The sequence below is a fragment of the Mirounga leonina genome, unplaced genomic scaffold, assembly GCF_011800145.1.
Source record: "Mirounga leonina isolate KUSES-001 unplaced genomic scaffold, KU_Mleo_1.0 Mir_357, whole genome shotgun sequence".
NCBI lineage: Eukaryota > Metazoa > Chordata > Mammalia > Carnivora > Phocidae > Mirounga > Mirounga leonina.
In genome coordinates, this window is record NW_023270702.1 from 7,961,654 (window position 1) to 7,976,271 (window position 14,618).

Genomic DNA, 14,618 nt, shown 5'->3' on the forward strand with positions numbered 1-14,618 from the left:
AACACAAACATGAAATATGGGAATTGCTAAAGTGTTAGGTTAGAAGGAGCTTAGTATATAATTAAAAACATATGAACAGAAAGTTAAATATTGTCCCAAAATATACTGTTTTATTTGGGAATAATTCCTTACAAGACACACACAGCCTGATTCTTTACATTTTAGTAAAATATTGTGAAATGGCAGTGACAATGTCAGAACAACAACAAAACAGCAAAAAGGGATTGGGGGGGAAGGCAATGTGACATCTTCTACTTCTTCTCAAGTGCATTTGAAAAAATACAAATGGAAGTCACACGCCTTCATGTGCAGTTGTCTGATGGTATTTGCTTGTGGTTTTCTCTTACATTTTTTTCTCACTGAGTAATACAGAATTACAACATACACGCCGCATTAGTCCTCCAAATTCCTAAGGGAATTATATCTCCTTTATGTTCACATGCAACTCCAAAGGAGAGTTATGAGGAAGGCTTTGAAATTCTGAAAATTGTACGCAAAAGAAATGCCCTTGGTACAGAAGGGGTACCTTTCAGTTAATACAGTGGTTCCACTATCTCACTACCTTCTACTGAACATACTGATGGAGTTATTGGAGATGAAGAAAAGGCCACTGTATCTTTATAATGCGTACAAGATGGACTCCTGAGAAGGTTTTTTAAAACCAGTTTCTATAATTTCTATTAAAATATTTATTAGTGGGAGAATGTTATTGTTTAAGAAATGTGGCCTGAAACACAACCACCATAAACTACTTTCTGTAACTGTCTTGATTATTAAAAATCAAAGATAAGCCTTGAACCCTACAAATAAATGGTTGAAAACTAAAATAGTACATCTTAAGTATGGCCCTGGGCTAAGGCTATCTGTTTATTTTACCAAATATTAAACATCAATATAAATAAACTACTATAATAAAAGGAAACAAAGGTATCCCAACTCTCCAAACCAAGGGAAGTGAGATATTAAAATTGACAAATGTTCAATAAAATCTCAGAGCTTTGAAACCTCAGAGGCCTGTTTTAAGTGGCATTATTGATGACACACAGTATTACTGACAGGATACTTAGAATCATGAAGAGCTGATAGTTTTCTCTCCTCCTCAGCTTCCTTTTCCTTAAACCCTTGCATTTACCGTTCATAACCCAACATTATTTTTGAACATCTACTATGTACCAGGTACTAAGTGAAGTGTTATGGAGGATACTAAAGATGAGAGAAGGCATAGCTCTGCCTTTGAAGACCATAAAAGCTAGTAGTCAAGAGAGAAGGGATGTGTATAAATGACTACGATACAATAGAAAGAGGAAAAAGTACAATGGAAGGAGGAAATTAATATTTACTAAGTGCCTGTCATGTACTAGGCACTGCATTAAAAGTTATACATCTATTATTTTAATACTCACACTATCTGTTGAGGTAAGAAATTATTATTATTATTCCCCAGCTTTACAGATGGGGAAAATGGAGACTCAAAGTGATTGAGTAACTTGCCCAAGGTCACAGAGCTTGTAAGTGAAAACCTAGGGTTTGACTTGCAGTCTATCTGGCTTCGTTGTCTAGGCCCCCCTCTAGTGTAAAGGAGTATAAAAAGCTGTACACAGGGATGCCTGGGTGGCTCAGTCGGTTGAGTGTCTGCCTTCGGCTCAGGTCATGGTCCTGGGGTCCTGGGATTGAGTCCCGCATCTGACTCCTTGCTCAGTGGGGAGCCTGCTTGTCCCTCTGCCTGCCACCTGCTTGTGCTCTTTCTCTCTCTCTCTCTCTGACAAATGAATAAATAAAATCTTTAAAAAAAATAGTTGTACACATAAAGTGTTGTGGAGATTCAGCAAAAGAGAGAGCAGATATCTTGATGGAAGAAGTGTCATGTAAGTATGAAAGGTGACCATATCTGGATGTGTGGAAACTGAGTATATCTAGGGGCTAAGAGGAAAACAGTTCTGAGAAAAGGCTATTCTAAGAAAAGACAAATGAAGAAAAGCATATTTGAAGAGAAAAAAAGGAACATGGTTGATTTTTGGTTTGGATGATGCATAGTGTTCAGAGCATTAAATGAAAAATTAGTGAGAGATAGGGCTAGAAAAACAGGCCAAATCAAAGGATTTAAATGTCGGGCAAATAATTAGATTTTGTTGGCCTCTAAGTGGTAATCACATTGAAATTTAAAGTTTTGGAGTCAGAAGAATTACATCATGAGAACCATGACAGAACAACTTTATCCAGCAGACATATATGGGATATTAGCTGCTGCTATGCTCCATCCTACCCCTCGATATCTCCATCATCAAGACAGGAAAAAGCTGAATGTTCACTTTCCTGACTCACCTCCCTTGCAGTCATGTCTGGCCAGGCAGGCAAGAGTCATGTCCTCACAGCATGAAAAGTGGCAATGGTCAGGATCAAAAGAAAAGGATCAAAAGACATAGAAATGTGGGATTCTGTCAGGTAGGCAGTGAGCAAGAGGGATTTCACTGTGGTTGCATAGAGCATGAGCACCTCGACTCTCACACCTGCTAGTAGAGAGGAGAGGGAAAGGAGGACCTGGGATGAAGAGCATCATGTAGACAGAGAATGGTAGGCATGGGGAGGCAGGACTCAGCTATCAGAACAGAGGTGCCTGAATGTGGGCAGAAACTCAATCATTAGAACTAAGGCATGGCACCAGGACCACACTTAGAGCAATGGGTCACTTGCATGTTGGAAAATAGTTTTCTTAAATGCCTCACATTTAAGGTCCCCATTACACCTGGGGATTACCAGGTGTGCAGGTGCTGGACAGGATTTGTAGGTGGGGTTGAACTCATCCTTGGAATGGTGGGTCTGCGAGAGTTGAGAGAACTTCAACACTCTCCTTGACTACTATTATTTAAAGAACTGTCAAAAGAACAGAGACTGGGTCTATCTTGTTCACCACAATTTCACAGCCTTATTGCTGTGCCTTGTACATAGGAGCTAAATAATCCTTGAGGTATTGACTTAAACTGTGCTAATATGAATTAATGAACAAATAGTAGGGTGACTTTCATTTCAATAGATTAATTTTGCCCCACCTCCCAAATAATTCTCACGACCTCTAGTTTGAAATACAAACTCCATCTGTCTTTTTTCTCATTTCTTTTCCTCCTTTCTTCCCTGACTTGCTCTCTCATCACTAATTTTTTCTCTTCTTACCCAGCCATTTTTTTCCCCGTGTCTGACATTATTTACTCTATTCCATTCTTTTTCCTCTCCAAGGATTTGATTTCCTTTGATACAACGGATTCACAGCAGCATTCTCTCCACTCACTTTCCTGCCTCTTTTCCCATCTTAACCACAGCTGCTAGAATTGCCTTTTTTTTTTCTTCCTAATACCCTTTCACCGTCTCATTTCCCTTGTCAAGAACCATTTGCTCACCCATTTAGGTAAATGCAAAGACTCACCTCTCTTCCCTAAGGCCTATTTTCATATTCAGTTTCACACTATCCCTGCCATTTAGCTTTGCAGTCCTCACAATTTCTTAACAACCTAAGCTAAATCCATCTAGGCCGCCTTCAGCTTTTGGATGATGATCAGAAGAACTCCCTGAATAATAGACATTTTCTCTTTTTACCATCAGTCTACAAAATAAAACCGTATTAATCTGGAAGTCCTAACTAAAGAAGGCATCATACCAAAGAAGCAGAATTAAGCCTTTCCCTCTCTAAGGAAGAGTTTTGCACTGAATAATACCGTGAATAAGATGACGCGGGAATGTTCAACCTATGCAAGAACACTCTACTGACATAAATATTTGCACATGAATAACAAGTTGCCAATTATAATTCTGCCCAAGTACTTTACTAAACTTTAAAGGATGTGCAATCTCTCAACTCAAACATTGACAACTCTTTTTTTTTTTTTTTTGAAGTTAGTTGTTTGGAAATCTGATTGTATCTTCCCACAGGAATCCTAATAAAATATGGTTTATGTTCCCAGCTTAATCCACAAAAGCCTATTCCTAACGCAACAAAAAAAAATTCTTATTGTACAATAGAAACAGTTTTGGTAATGCTGTCTTAATGGAAAATCCACTGTAAATTGGGATTTGGGATTTTAGAAATGTATCTCTCACAATGCTACCCAGTCAGTGGGAGTATGGATTTTCAGTGCAATAGGTAGTCCAGCTAACGAGTCATCCCTTGGTGACATGGTTATGACTCAGGGATTGGGTGAGAAACTTGGGTTTGAGGACTAGTTAAGAGAACTTGTTTGGAGAAATCTTGTTTAAGTAGCAAACTTTCTTCTTTTTTTTCCTCCCTTAACTAGTTGCAAAAGGAGATGGGGAGAGAGGGTAAAGAGAAAGTTTTGCAATGTTCATGCTCTTTCTTTTCCCCACAGTTAACAATATGTGCTAAGAAGACACAGGGATAAGGGAGGAGCAGTATTAGCAGGGAAGGAATATGGCACTTTAGTTGCATTGAAACTTACATGTATAAATAACAAAAAATAAGTTATGAAGAATTTTAGCTCAGAAATCTTATAAAATTAGGGAAATTAAAGAAGTAGATATTTCAAGAAAAAAAGTGGGTATCATTTTAAGTCACCAAAAAGTTGAAGGAAAAAAAGGGAAGACATACCCCAAATTATAAGTTCCTGTAATGATTTTATGCGAATAAAATCATTTTTAGTAAACAAGAAAAACAGAACATGAACATTTTAAGAGAAATTTGAACAAATAAAAGAAACCTTTCAACCATTTAAAAATCCATAAAATTTTCCTAATTTAGATTTTAAAAGTACACTGCTTGCTTATTCACTGTATGTACATTATAATACATATTAAATAGATTTAATGTGTAGTTTATATAAATTTACTCAAGGAAAAAGTGAATTTGTGGTAACTGGTAATGTAAAATATAATTGTATAAAATACTATAACTCTGCTGCACATATTGATAATCACGTTTACTACATCATTTCTAAGTGTTCATATTTTTAGATAGACAAAATTTGTTCTTGGAGGTAAAAGCCTATTTAGTTTCTACTTTTTGCAGAAGAAATTTCCCAAGAGTAGATTAGAGGCTGGGAAAGTAATACATTATGATAGGTGGTAGGGAATATAAAAATACAGATGGAAAGGAGCCTGTATATCAAGATACATCTATAATTTATAAAAATCTCAGTGCATAGTTAATAATCATTAAGCACTAAATTAAAAACTCCATCAAGAATTACTTAATTTAAAATCTAAAATTGGAAGTTTCTTTTGAAAAATGTTATGATGATGATGTAGAGTTAAGAGGTAGGTCAAGACTTTTCCTTGGGGACATACCAACAACTCTTTGCCTATTTTTTGTGCCATAGAAAGATGATGTGAGTTATTTCCTGGCTTTGCATTTGCCCTCATGCCAATTCTTCCTGAATCCATGGCTTATCATTTTGTTGTGACAAGCGGAAGACATTTTGAACAAAATGATCATGTGATTCGAGTGTCCACTAAAGGCAAACAGATAGCCAAGGTGAAGGAAAACCAGAGCAGGTCACCATTTAAAAAGGCCAATTCTATGTTCCTTGAAAGGTTCCAAAGTTTTCAAGTACAGACAGTTAGATAGACTTTACTTTTTTAAGTGCCATGATATATTTTCAAATCTTGGTTACAGTGATCTATCACGTTCTGCCCATTCTTGGCTCCCTACGCTGGTTTATCACTGGTTTATCATCTTTCCTCTGCTCATTAACTGTGGCTGTGAACTCAAGATTTATTATGAACATGTTCTTCTTCTTAGCTATTTTCTTTAACATCTCATTAACTAATATGCTTTCAATGCTGTCTTTTTGTCCCATTTTCCAAGTCTTTATATCCATATCTGAAATTTCCCCTCTTTGTTTTGTCTGTAAGACTCTTGCACTTGGACACTGTCGCAGATGTAGGTGCCAACCCTCACGGCTGCCTCCGTCCAAGGCAGCGTGAGGATAGAGGTCCCACATGTCCTATGGCTGCCTGCATTCCTCTAGCAGCTGGAGAGCGCTGGACCTTCTGGGCCAGACTAGAAGTGCCGGGGAGTTAACACCTAGGCACAATTCTCAACAATAGAGCAAGGGAAATTAGTAGATAAATACATCAATTTCCCCAGCTTTTCAGTGGGCAATTCTGAGACAAGCTCTATGGTCTCTCACAGCTTCCTCAGGAATACATCTATTTTCTGGCCCTCTTGCCTCTCCTGTGTCATTTCCCTACTCTCTCACAATGCTTCCTGGGATTGTCTCCCAAAGAATTATTTATAGTCAAATCCTTATCTAAAAGACTGCTTTAGGGTAGGCAGAGGTAATCCCAGCTAAGACAGAGGTCCTATTAATACTTAAAATATGTTGCAGATTATAATAATCTCAAAACCAGCACCCCAGCTTCTATTATCCTCTGTTATTCCACCTTTTCGTCTTCTCTTGAGAGCTGAGTGCTACAGGGGTAGAGGTTTTTACAGACATACTTGATTTCTGCCCCTAGTTTTATGGTGTCACCCCAGGTGAGTCATGGATCTCTTCTGATTCTCTGTGTGTGTGTGTGTGTGTGTGTGTATCAAATTGTTCTTCCCAGGGCTGTTTTAAGCATTAAATAAAATAAAGCATGCAAAGCACCTTTTACTTTGACTTCATCCCATTATAATGCAGCAGTTTCAAATTTAGGAAATAAGCTACAACTTTCTTTTCTGTTTTTTTTTTCCCTCCAGTAATTGAGCCAACTTAGAAAATAAGAGTGGAAATCACAAATAATGAGTATTCTCTGATATGAATATAAATTAATCACACATCAAACTTTTTCTCATGAGCGTGCTATGAGAGTACATGGGGTTTTTTGTTTTGTTAGATAGCCTTAGACACAGAGCTCATAAAAACTATAAATAATATTCTCATGGTCTAGTATGAGAATTAGCCCACAACAAATAATTTGGATATTGACTTATAAAGATATCATGAAAATTGTTTATTTACAAAATAATCCAGGGCAGAAAGAGCATTTGGCATATCAAGGGGAAAGAGACGTAAGAGGAACTCAATAAATAGCTATGTTATTTATGCGGACTATGGTGTTAAAGGTAAAACATTAATAATGGCTTTCCCTTTTCTATAGCTTCCTACAGACCACAATCAGTACTAATATTGAGTGTGTTGTTTTTTACTGACTCTTCATTTCTGACAACTCCCTTCTTTTGGACTTTCATCTTCCTACACATTCCTCCCCTTCCTCAAATTTCCTCATTTTCTTCAATATGATTTATAGCTCTAAAGATTTTTCTGTTGACTGCATTCACATTTAATTATAAATCATGTCTTCAGCAGTTGGTTTATATTGAAAATGTAGATCAAATTCAATATCTGTCTGTAATGAATCAAAAGTCGCTGGTATGATCACAGTCTCAATAATCAGAGTCTGTGTGGATTTACGGCAACATTATTAGTACATGATTAATCAGTACCTAACGCAAACCAGTTCATGCCCGACATCCACTAAGTCATTTTATCTTACATTAAAGTCCTGTGGCACTGTTTCAGATCAGTTAAGAGTTCTGCTTTGTATGATAGTACATTGTTAAACTTGCCATCTGGCCCAACAGCTGATGTGGCTCACACAACCCTGGAGAGGCCCCAGAGCTTTACTCCTGGGAAATATTTGTTCTACTGTGTGGTGTCATGATTACTGGTTCATAGCTTTTTTATAGCCTTTGAAAAAATTGCAGAAAAATCTCCACATTGAGGAAATCCTAAATTGAAATTAATTTGTTAGGAAAAGAATTCACTTACGTGAGGACCAGGTTGACCCTGAAATTGAAAAGAAAAAAAGAAAAAAGAAAAACAGTTACAAAATTACCTTATTTTAAGTGACTATTTTCACTAGCAAAACTTAAACTAGTTCTGAAAATCTTTACAAAATGTTTTTGAAGATAATACTAGCTAACTACTGACAAATTTTACATTGTAGTTTTAAAAAATCATATTATATCTTAATATTTTTATGCTATTTATCTGAAATCTTGCTATCATGGTCTATTATATGTTAACTCCAAAATGACTCAAGGTCTTTAGTTTGCTCTAGAGTTAAATTGGAGAAAAAGAAGGAAAAGGTGAACTACGTTATCGTAATGAATGGGTTACCTCAACGGAGGGCCTTCTAGCACAAACTATTACTATGAGCTACTATTCAAAGAGCACAGTGACAAGAAAAAAAGAGGCAGATACTTTTAGTTTTAGAATTCCCTGAGTCTTTGGATTTCTCATTGTTTCAATAATACTTTAAGTCAATTTTGAAAATAAACACCTATCTTTTACGCTGTACAATCCAACCTAAGGGCATTTTAAAAGAATATAAGAAGCCTTAGGCTCAATTAAAGTGCATCATAACTCCTCACTTGGTCAATAGATTGTGGAACCACTGGACAATCTAATTCAATTTGAATGTCCCTTTCTTGTTGTTTAAGCTGATGAAAATTTCAAAGCACCGTAACTGTAAATGTTTCTCAAGGAAAATCACCTGTGAATAAAAGCATTGATTACACGTCGCCTTCTTAAAACCTCTAATTGGGTTTCATATAAGATGAGATAAAAGAAAAAGTGTACACTGAGTTAAGGAATCTTTAAAAATAAATTAATAGTGTACAATCTCATTGTACCAGCTGTATGCCACTGAGTATCAATATAGAAAAGCACAGAACTAATACAACTCCCAAAGAACACTCTTCTTCTCTCTCCCTCCCTCCCTCTCCTTTCTCTCTCTTTCTCAGACCCTCTCCAGGCTTGGAATTTCTCTAGGTACTTATTCTCTGACTGGGAATAGAACAGATGATTTTTAAGAGCTTTGTCTGAAAATGTGGTTAGCCAGGTTTTACCTGATCACGCCAGGAAAGGAAGCTAAACTAGTGACTGTGGATGTTACTCACACCACTCCTGTATCATAGTGGTGGAACTTTCCAAATACCAGGCACTTTTGGACATGTTAGTCCATTTATTCCCTATGACTGCTCTGCATTTTACAAATGAGGAATCTGAGGCTCATAGAAATAAACTAATAGTCACACAGCCTATAGATGGAAAAGCCAGATTTTAAACCCAAATCTGATGCCAATGTTCATGCATTTTCCACCAGGTCATTCTGCCTCTCCCAGTTGTACAACAGACTTGCTCAGATCCACAATGGTATCAGAGCACCTTTCAACTGAGTAGATGCTCTAAACTTCCCAACCACTCCTGGACTGCAAGCAACAGTGTGAATCTCTGCTTGGAGATGCAGACCTAGAACAAGCAGCCACCCAGTCTGTTAACTGATACCTGTGCACAAACCACATCAGCCAAAGTCCTTGAGGGTAGCAGACAACCTAAAATTAGCACTAAACATGGGGAACCTACAAAGGCAAGGCTCTCCACCTACATGTGAATGCAGAACTTCCCAGATCCATGTAATGGATGAGATTACAATACGTGCTCACTCCCACTTGCACTCTGCCTCCCTCTCTGGATGCTTTAAGCTTCTGACCTTCCTGAAGTTTCAAACTAATGCAAACTCAGAAATATGAACATCCATCTTTTAAAGAAACCCAGAATACATTACATCTTTTATAAGTTTTGTTTTTGTTTTTGTTTTTGTTTTTGGTGAAAACCCAAAGGTAGGATTATCTAAAATCAGAAATACTTTTGACAAAAGAATAGAGTTTAGCATCATTGCTGAGAACGTTTGATTCCTACGATTGTTCTACAGATGACAGACTTCTCCTGTCTTTAAAATGCGACATTCCTGGGGTGCCTGGGTGGCTTGGTGGGTTAGGTGTCTGCCTTCGGCTCAAGTCATAGTCCTGGGGTCCTGGGATCAAGCCCCACATCGGGATCCCTGCTCATTGAGGAGTCTGTTTCTCCCTCTGCCCCTCCCCACTTTGCTCATGCTCTCTCTCCCTTTCTCACTCATGTTCTCTCTCCTCTAAATAAATAAATAAAATTTTTTTAAAAAATCTTTTAAAAAAAGATTTTATTTATTTATTTGATGGAGAGAGACAGCGAGAAAGGGAACACAAGCAGGGAGAGTGGGAGAGGGAGAATCAGGCTTCCCACTGAGCAGGGAGCCCGATGCAGGGCTCGATCCCAGGACCCTGGAATCATGACCTGAGCCAAAGGCAGACCCTTAATGACTGAGCCACCCAGGCGCCCCAATAAATAAAATCTTTTAAAAAATGTGACATTCCTGCCATTGCACTGAACAAAAGATTTTAGTACAATGTATGCATATATTTATGTTACTATAGACAAATATACATTATGTTCTGGATTTTATGTTAGTGGTGGTGAAAACAAACAATAAGTAACAGTAAGATTAAAAAGTTGACTTTTATATAAGCGTTAAAAATTATATAGTACCAGGAAACTCGGACTACTGTAATGTGTGATATGAATTTCAAGTGTCTGTGGTGTACATGAGTGTGTGTGTGTGTGTGTGTGTGTGTAGGGTGGGGAGCATGAAAAGGAGGGATGGAAGTGGGTTGATAGACAGGCTTCCCCCAAAAACGATGCATATAACATGACAAATTTGATAACTCTCCCTAAAACGTGGATTACACAGTGCAAGCCTTACAAATGTTACACAAGATTCCAGGACTGCCTACATCAAATCTTCTCACTCAGTGGGATGTAACAAAGATTCGCCAGCAGATGCCTAGAATATTGTAAGGAAACAGTCTAATGGTTGGAGTCTCTTAGTCTTCCCAATAGAGCTATCTGGATAAAGGAGTAAAGTGATCAGAGGACAGGTTTCAGTGGGCATGGCAGTGCCAGCTTCCCTGATGGGAGTGCAGAGCATAGAAGGAGACTGGACAAGAGCCCAAAAGTGAAGAGCATCTCAGAAACTCCCTGGTGATTGAGGACACTGGCCATGAAGACTTCTTCACAAACAAATCACCAAAAGAAATATCTCAGAATTCCTGTAAGTTGCTTCTGAGTAGTTCATTGAGAAATCCAAGTATTCTCATTCATTCGTGGGTATTTTTCTAGTCTATTCTAATTTACGGGTAGTGAACCTTATTAGTAATCAACTGTGAAAGTTAATTTTTTTCGGTTTTCCAAAACACACTCCTAATGAATAGTTATCAATTGCGACCAAAGCTTACATAATACAACTTACGTTGAATTATTAAAAACGGAATTCCTTAAAAGGATGCTTTTCCCAAGCAAATCACCAAGCTGTTTCTAAAACTCAAATCTAGGATAATCAAGAGCCACCCCAAGGGTTAAATCACAGAAATACTGAAGTTTGAAAAATAGATGCAAAGGTGGAGAATGCTGAGTGCCATGAGTCACTGATTTACTGAATGTCAACAGCTCGATGCAATGCCCTCCAGGCAGTTAAGGCACCAGCGTGAAGAAAAAGAAACAGCAGGAGGAGTGACTTTAAAAAGTGGTAATCAGAACAGCATGGTAGAAAACAATCAGCCAGTAGCTGATGCCTGACAGAAAAGTGTTCAAAGCAAGTTGAAAGTTTTGTGAGGCAAATAAACCACAATGGAGCATGATAAATGAGATGACATATCACTTGAGTATGTATTGTTACTTTAGGCAATTAAAGAGCCATATTAACCGTTGGGTTAGGCTGTTATCACAATTATGGCTGCCAGAAAGTGCTAACATCCTTCTCTAAATCGACAAAGCCATTTAGATTTCTGAGGCAATTAGTTTCACTACATGATATTTTTTTTGGATGGTAAATCTGTGTCACTCCTTTTCAGATGGGAAAAATGCCGTTTTTCCATTAACACATGCACAGCTAGGCACACAAATTTGTACTTTCAAAGTACAATCTTACTTTGAAATACTAATTGAGATAACAGACCCACATACATCTTTATTGCGATAAATTCTGAAATAAAAACACTCTGATTTACAAAAACTTGAGGGAATATTAGTATTGTTCATGCAACTCTAAAAGGTGCTACCTCTGCTTCAAAGTAATTAGAAAGAAATTACTTCAATTACTTAGAAACTCACCCTTATCAATCCCAAGCTTGCTACTACATTTAGTACCCTCAGATGCAGATTCATTCCATTCCCTTGAACTGAAAGAAAATACTTCAAAATAATAATTTCTAGGTTTTGCATTTTGGAACCCTTACTGTCTAAAAAGGTCATTGGAAGATGATTCCTATAATTTCATTATCTCTTGAAAAGTCTCAAATCCACACATTCGGATGTCAAGTTTATTTTTCTTTTCAGGTGAAAATAGCATCTAAAGTAGGCATCCAGGTAAAGCTTTAGAACAACATCATAGCAACTCTGAGTGACAACAGGATTATCCTGGTGGCAGGATGTTTTGAGGACCAATAGATCCTAGCATTAAGCCATCTCAGTGGGATTCCTCAACCTTTTAAGAATCGCAGGCTGACCTAGAGTCTGTGCCACTAAGTGGAACAGATACACTCTACCCCTGCAATACCAGGAAGAGGAATCTTGCCCATCCTCACCACATGGTGAATTTGTTGACATTTCATCCCCAGTATCCCAGTGCCCAAATAATAAGGTACTTCAGAACAATTATTAAAGTGCTAAAAGTGAGACTATTTTGACTGGCCCAAAGATGGTGTCCAGTATCTTTAAGGAGCTGCTAGTAAGTCTACTATTCTTACACTACAGGATTATATTTTAAAAATGTCCCTTCTCAATCTAGTAGCCCCTTTGCTTCTGGTCGCTGCAGAATAAATACATCTATGTCAAAGAAGAAATCTTCCCCCTCAATGGAATCTTATTCAGATAATAGAGATGGAACTAAGACAGAAGCTGGCGGAGACTTCAGAGGAGGATGTACATACCTGTAGGCAAGCCACTGAACAAAAGCATGAGAGTTCCATCCTGAAGAAAAATCCCTCCCTAGTTTGATTAAGCCTCCATATCCAATTAATGTGAAAATATTATATTCAATTACTTTGTAAATTATAAAATGCTATACAAATATAGCATGGCAATTTATAGTAGCATATAAAACCAATACCAACAATTCATTCTGCTAATTCAAATTTAGATAAAAAGTGTCTATTAATTTTAAAAACAAATTAACATGCAAATGATATATTACAGAGAAAAGCAATTGAAGAAATAAAGCATTATAGATTATGTGTATTTCATTAAAAAATGACTTTGCAGGGCGCCTGGGTGGCTCAGTTGGTTAAGCGACTGCCTTCGGCTCAGGTCATGATCCTGGAGTCCCGAGATCGAGTCCCGCATCGGGCTCCCTGCTCAGCAGGGAGTCTGCTTCTTCCTCTGACCTTCCTCCCTCTCATGCTCTCTGTCTCTCATTCTCTCTCTCTCAAATAAATAAATAAAATCTTAAAAAAAAAATGACTTTGCAAAGATCTGCATAATCTCTCAATGTCTGTATAAGCGGCTCATGCGTCCAAGGACTTACACGCTTGGATGAAATAAACATTCATAATTTATACTGCCTGTTGTGTTACCCTACAGGATAGATATTAATAATTCTTACTTTAGCAATATTCACATAATACTACTTAGATAAGAGTATTTCACTTTAAGGTTTTCTTTTAAAAATTACTTAACCCATGGTGGTTTTAATTCTGGGAAAGAAAAGCCATATTCTACTCCAAAGGGAAAAAAAAAAGCTATTGTCTCAAGAGTGGTGGGTGTATCTTTTCTAAAATTTGAGAGAAAGAGTGAGAGCAAACATGGAGATGGTACTGTTGGGTTCAATACAAAGAAAACAAAAATTGATTCAAAATGGAGGATTTTGGGGTGCCTGGCTGGCTCAGTCAGTTAAGTGTCCGACTGTGATTTTGGCTTAGGTCATGATTTCATGCACTGTGAGATCGAGCCCCATGTCAGGCTCTGCACTCAGTGGGGAGTCTGCTTGAGATTTTCTCCCTCTGTCCCTCACCCTACTTATGTGGGTGCTCTCTCTCTTTCTTTCTTTCAAATAAATAACTAAATAAATCTTTTTTAAAAATGGAAGATTTCTTCTATGATATTTGCCTTTCATAATTAAATAACATAACTTACTTAAAGATTTACTCTTATATACAGATTAACAAATCTTCACAATAATTAAAAAGATTATTATATTTTCTAACACAATACCATATTTATCTTTTCTTTCTGAAGATTAAATGTTCATAATGAGAACATAGAACAGTAAAGAATTTTATCATGTGCATGTTTTGTCATTAAAAATTCCACATACTAAATACAAGAAAGATAAAGACTCTGCATTAATTTATAATATTAGAATTTATTGGATGCCTACCATTCTACTGAGGTTGATTTGGATTTTTGCTTACATATTTCTATATAAATAATTCTATATTTATAAATATATAGATATGTTTATATTTTTTATATTTTATTTTTATTTTATATTTATTACTTATAAATATATATTATTTCCTTATGATACAACACTGAAAATTCAGTGTTATTCCAGTTATGACCTTCATATATTTTATTTACTTATATTGTGGTATATAAAATACAGATTATACATTTTTTAGGATATAATTTTACATGTGAATACATATGTATTCATTCAGTCATATATTTGTAAATCTCTATGAAGAGAAGAAAGGAAGGAAGGTAGGAGAAGAAAAGAAAGAAAGAAAGAAAGAAAGAAAGAAAGAAAGAAAGAAA

The 14,618-nt window shown here is 36.8% G+C and overlaps 1 protein-coding gene across 1 annotated transcript in view; it reads right to left on the bottom strand.

Annotated features, from left to right (window-relative positions):
• COL25A1 (collagen type XXV alpha 1 chain) overlaps positions 1–14,618 on the bottom strand; it is a 456,841-nt gene that overhangs the window by 171,356 nt on the left and 270,867 nt on the right. Inside the window, exon 5 of the mRNA XM_035030134.1 lies at positions 7,758–7,775. Coding sequence (XP_034886025.1) covers positions 7,758–7,775 — 18 coding nt within the window. The remainder of the gene's footprint in view (positions 1–7,757; positions 7,776–14,618) is intronic.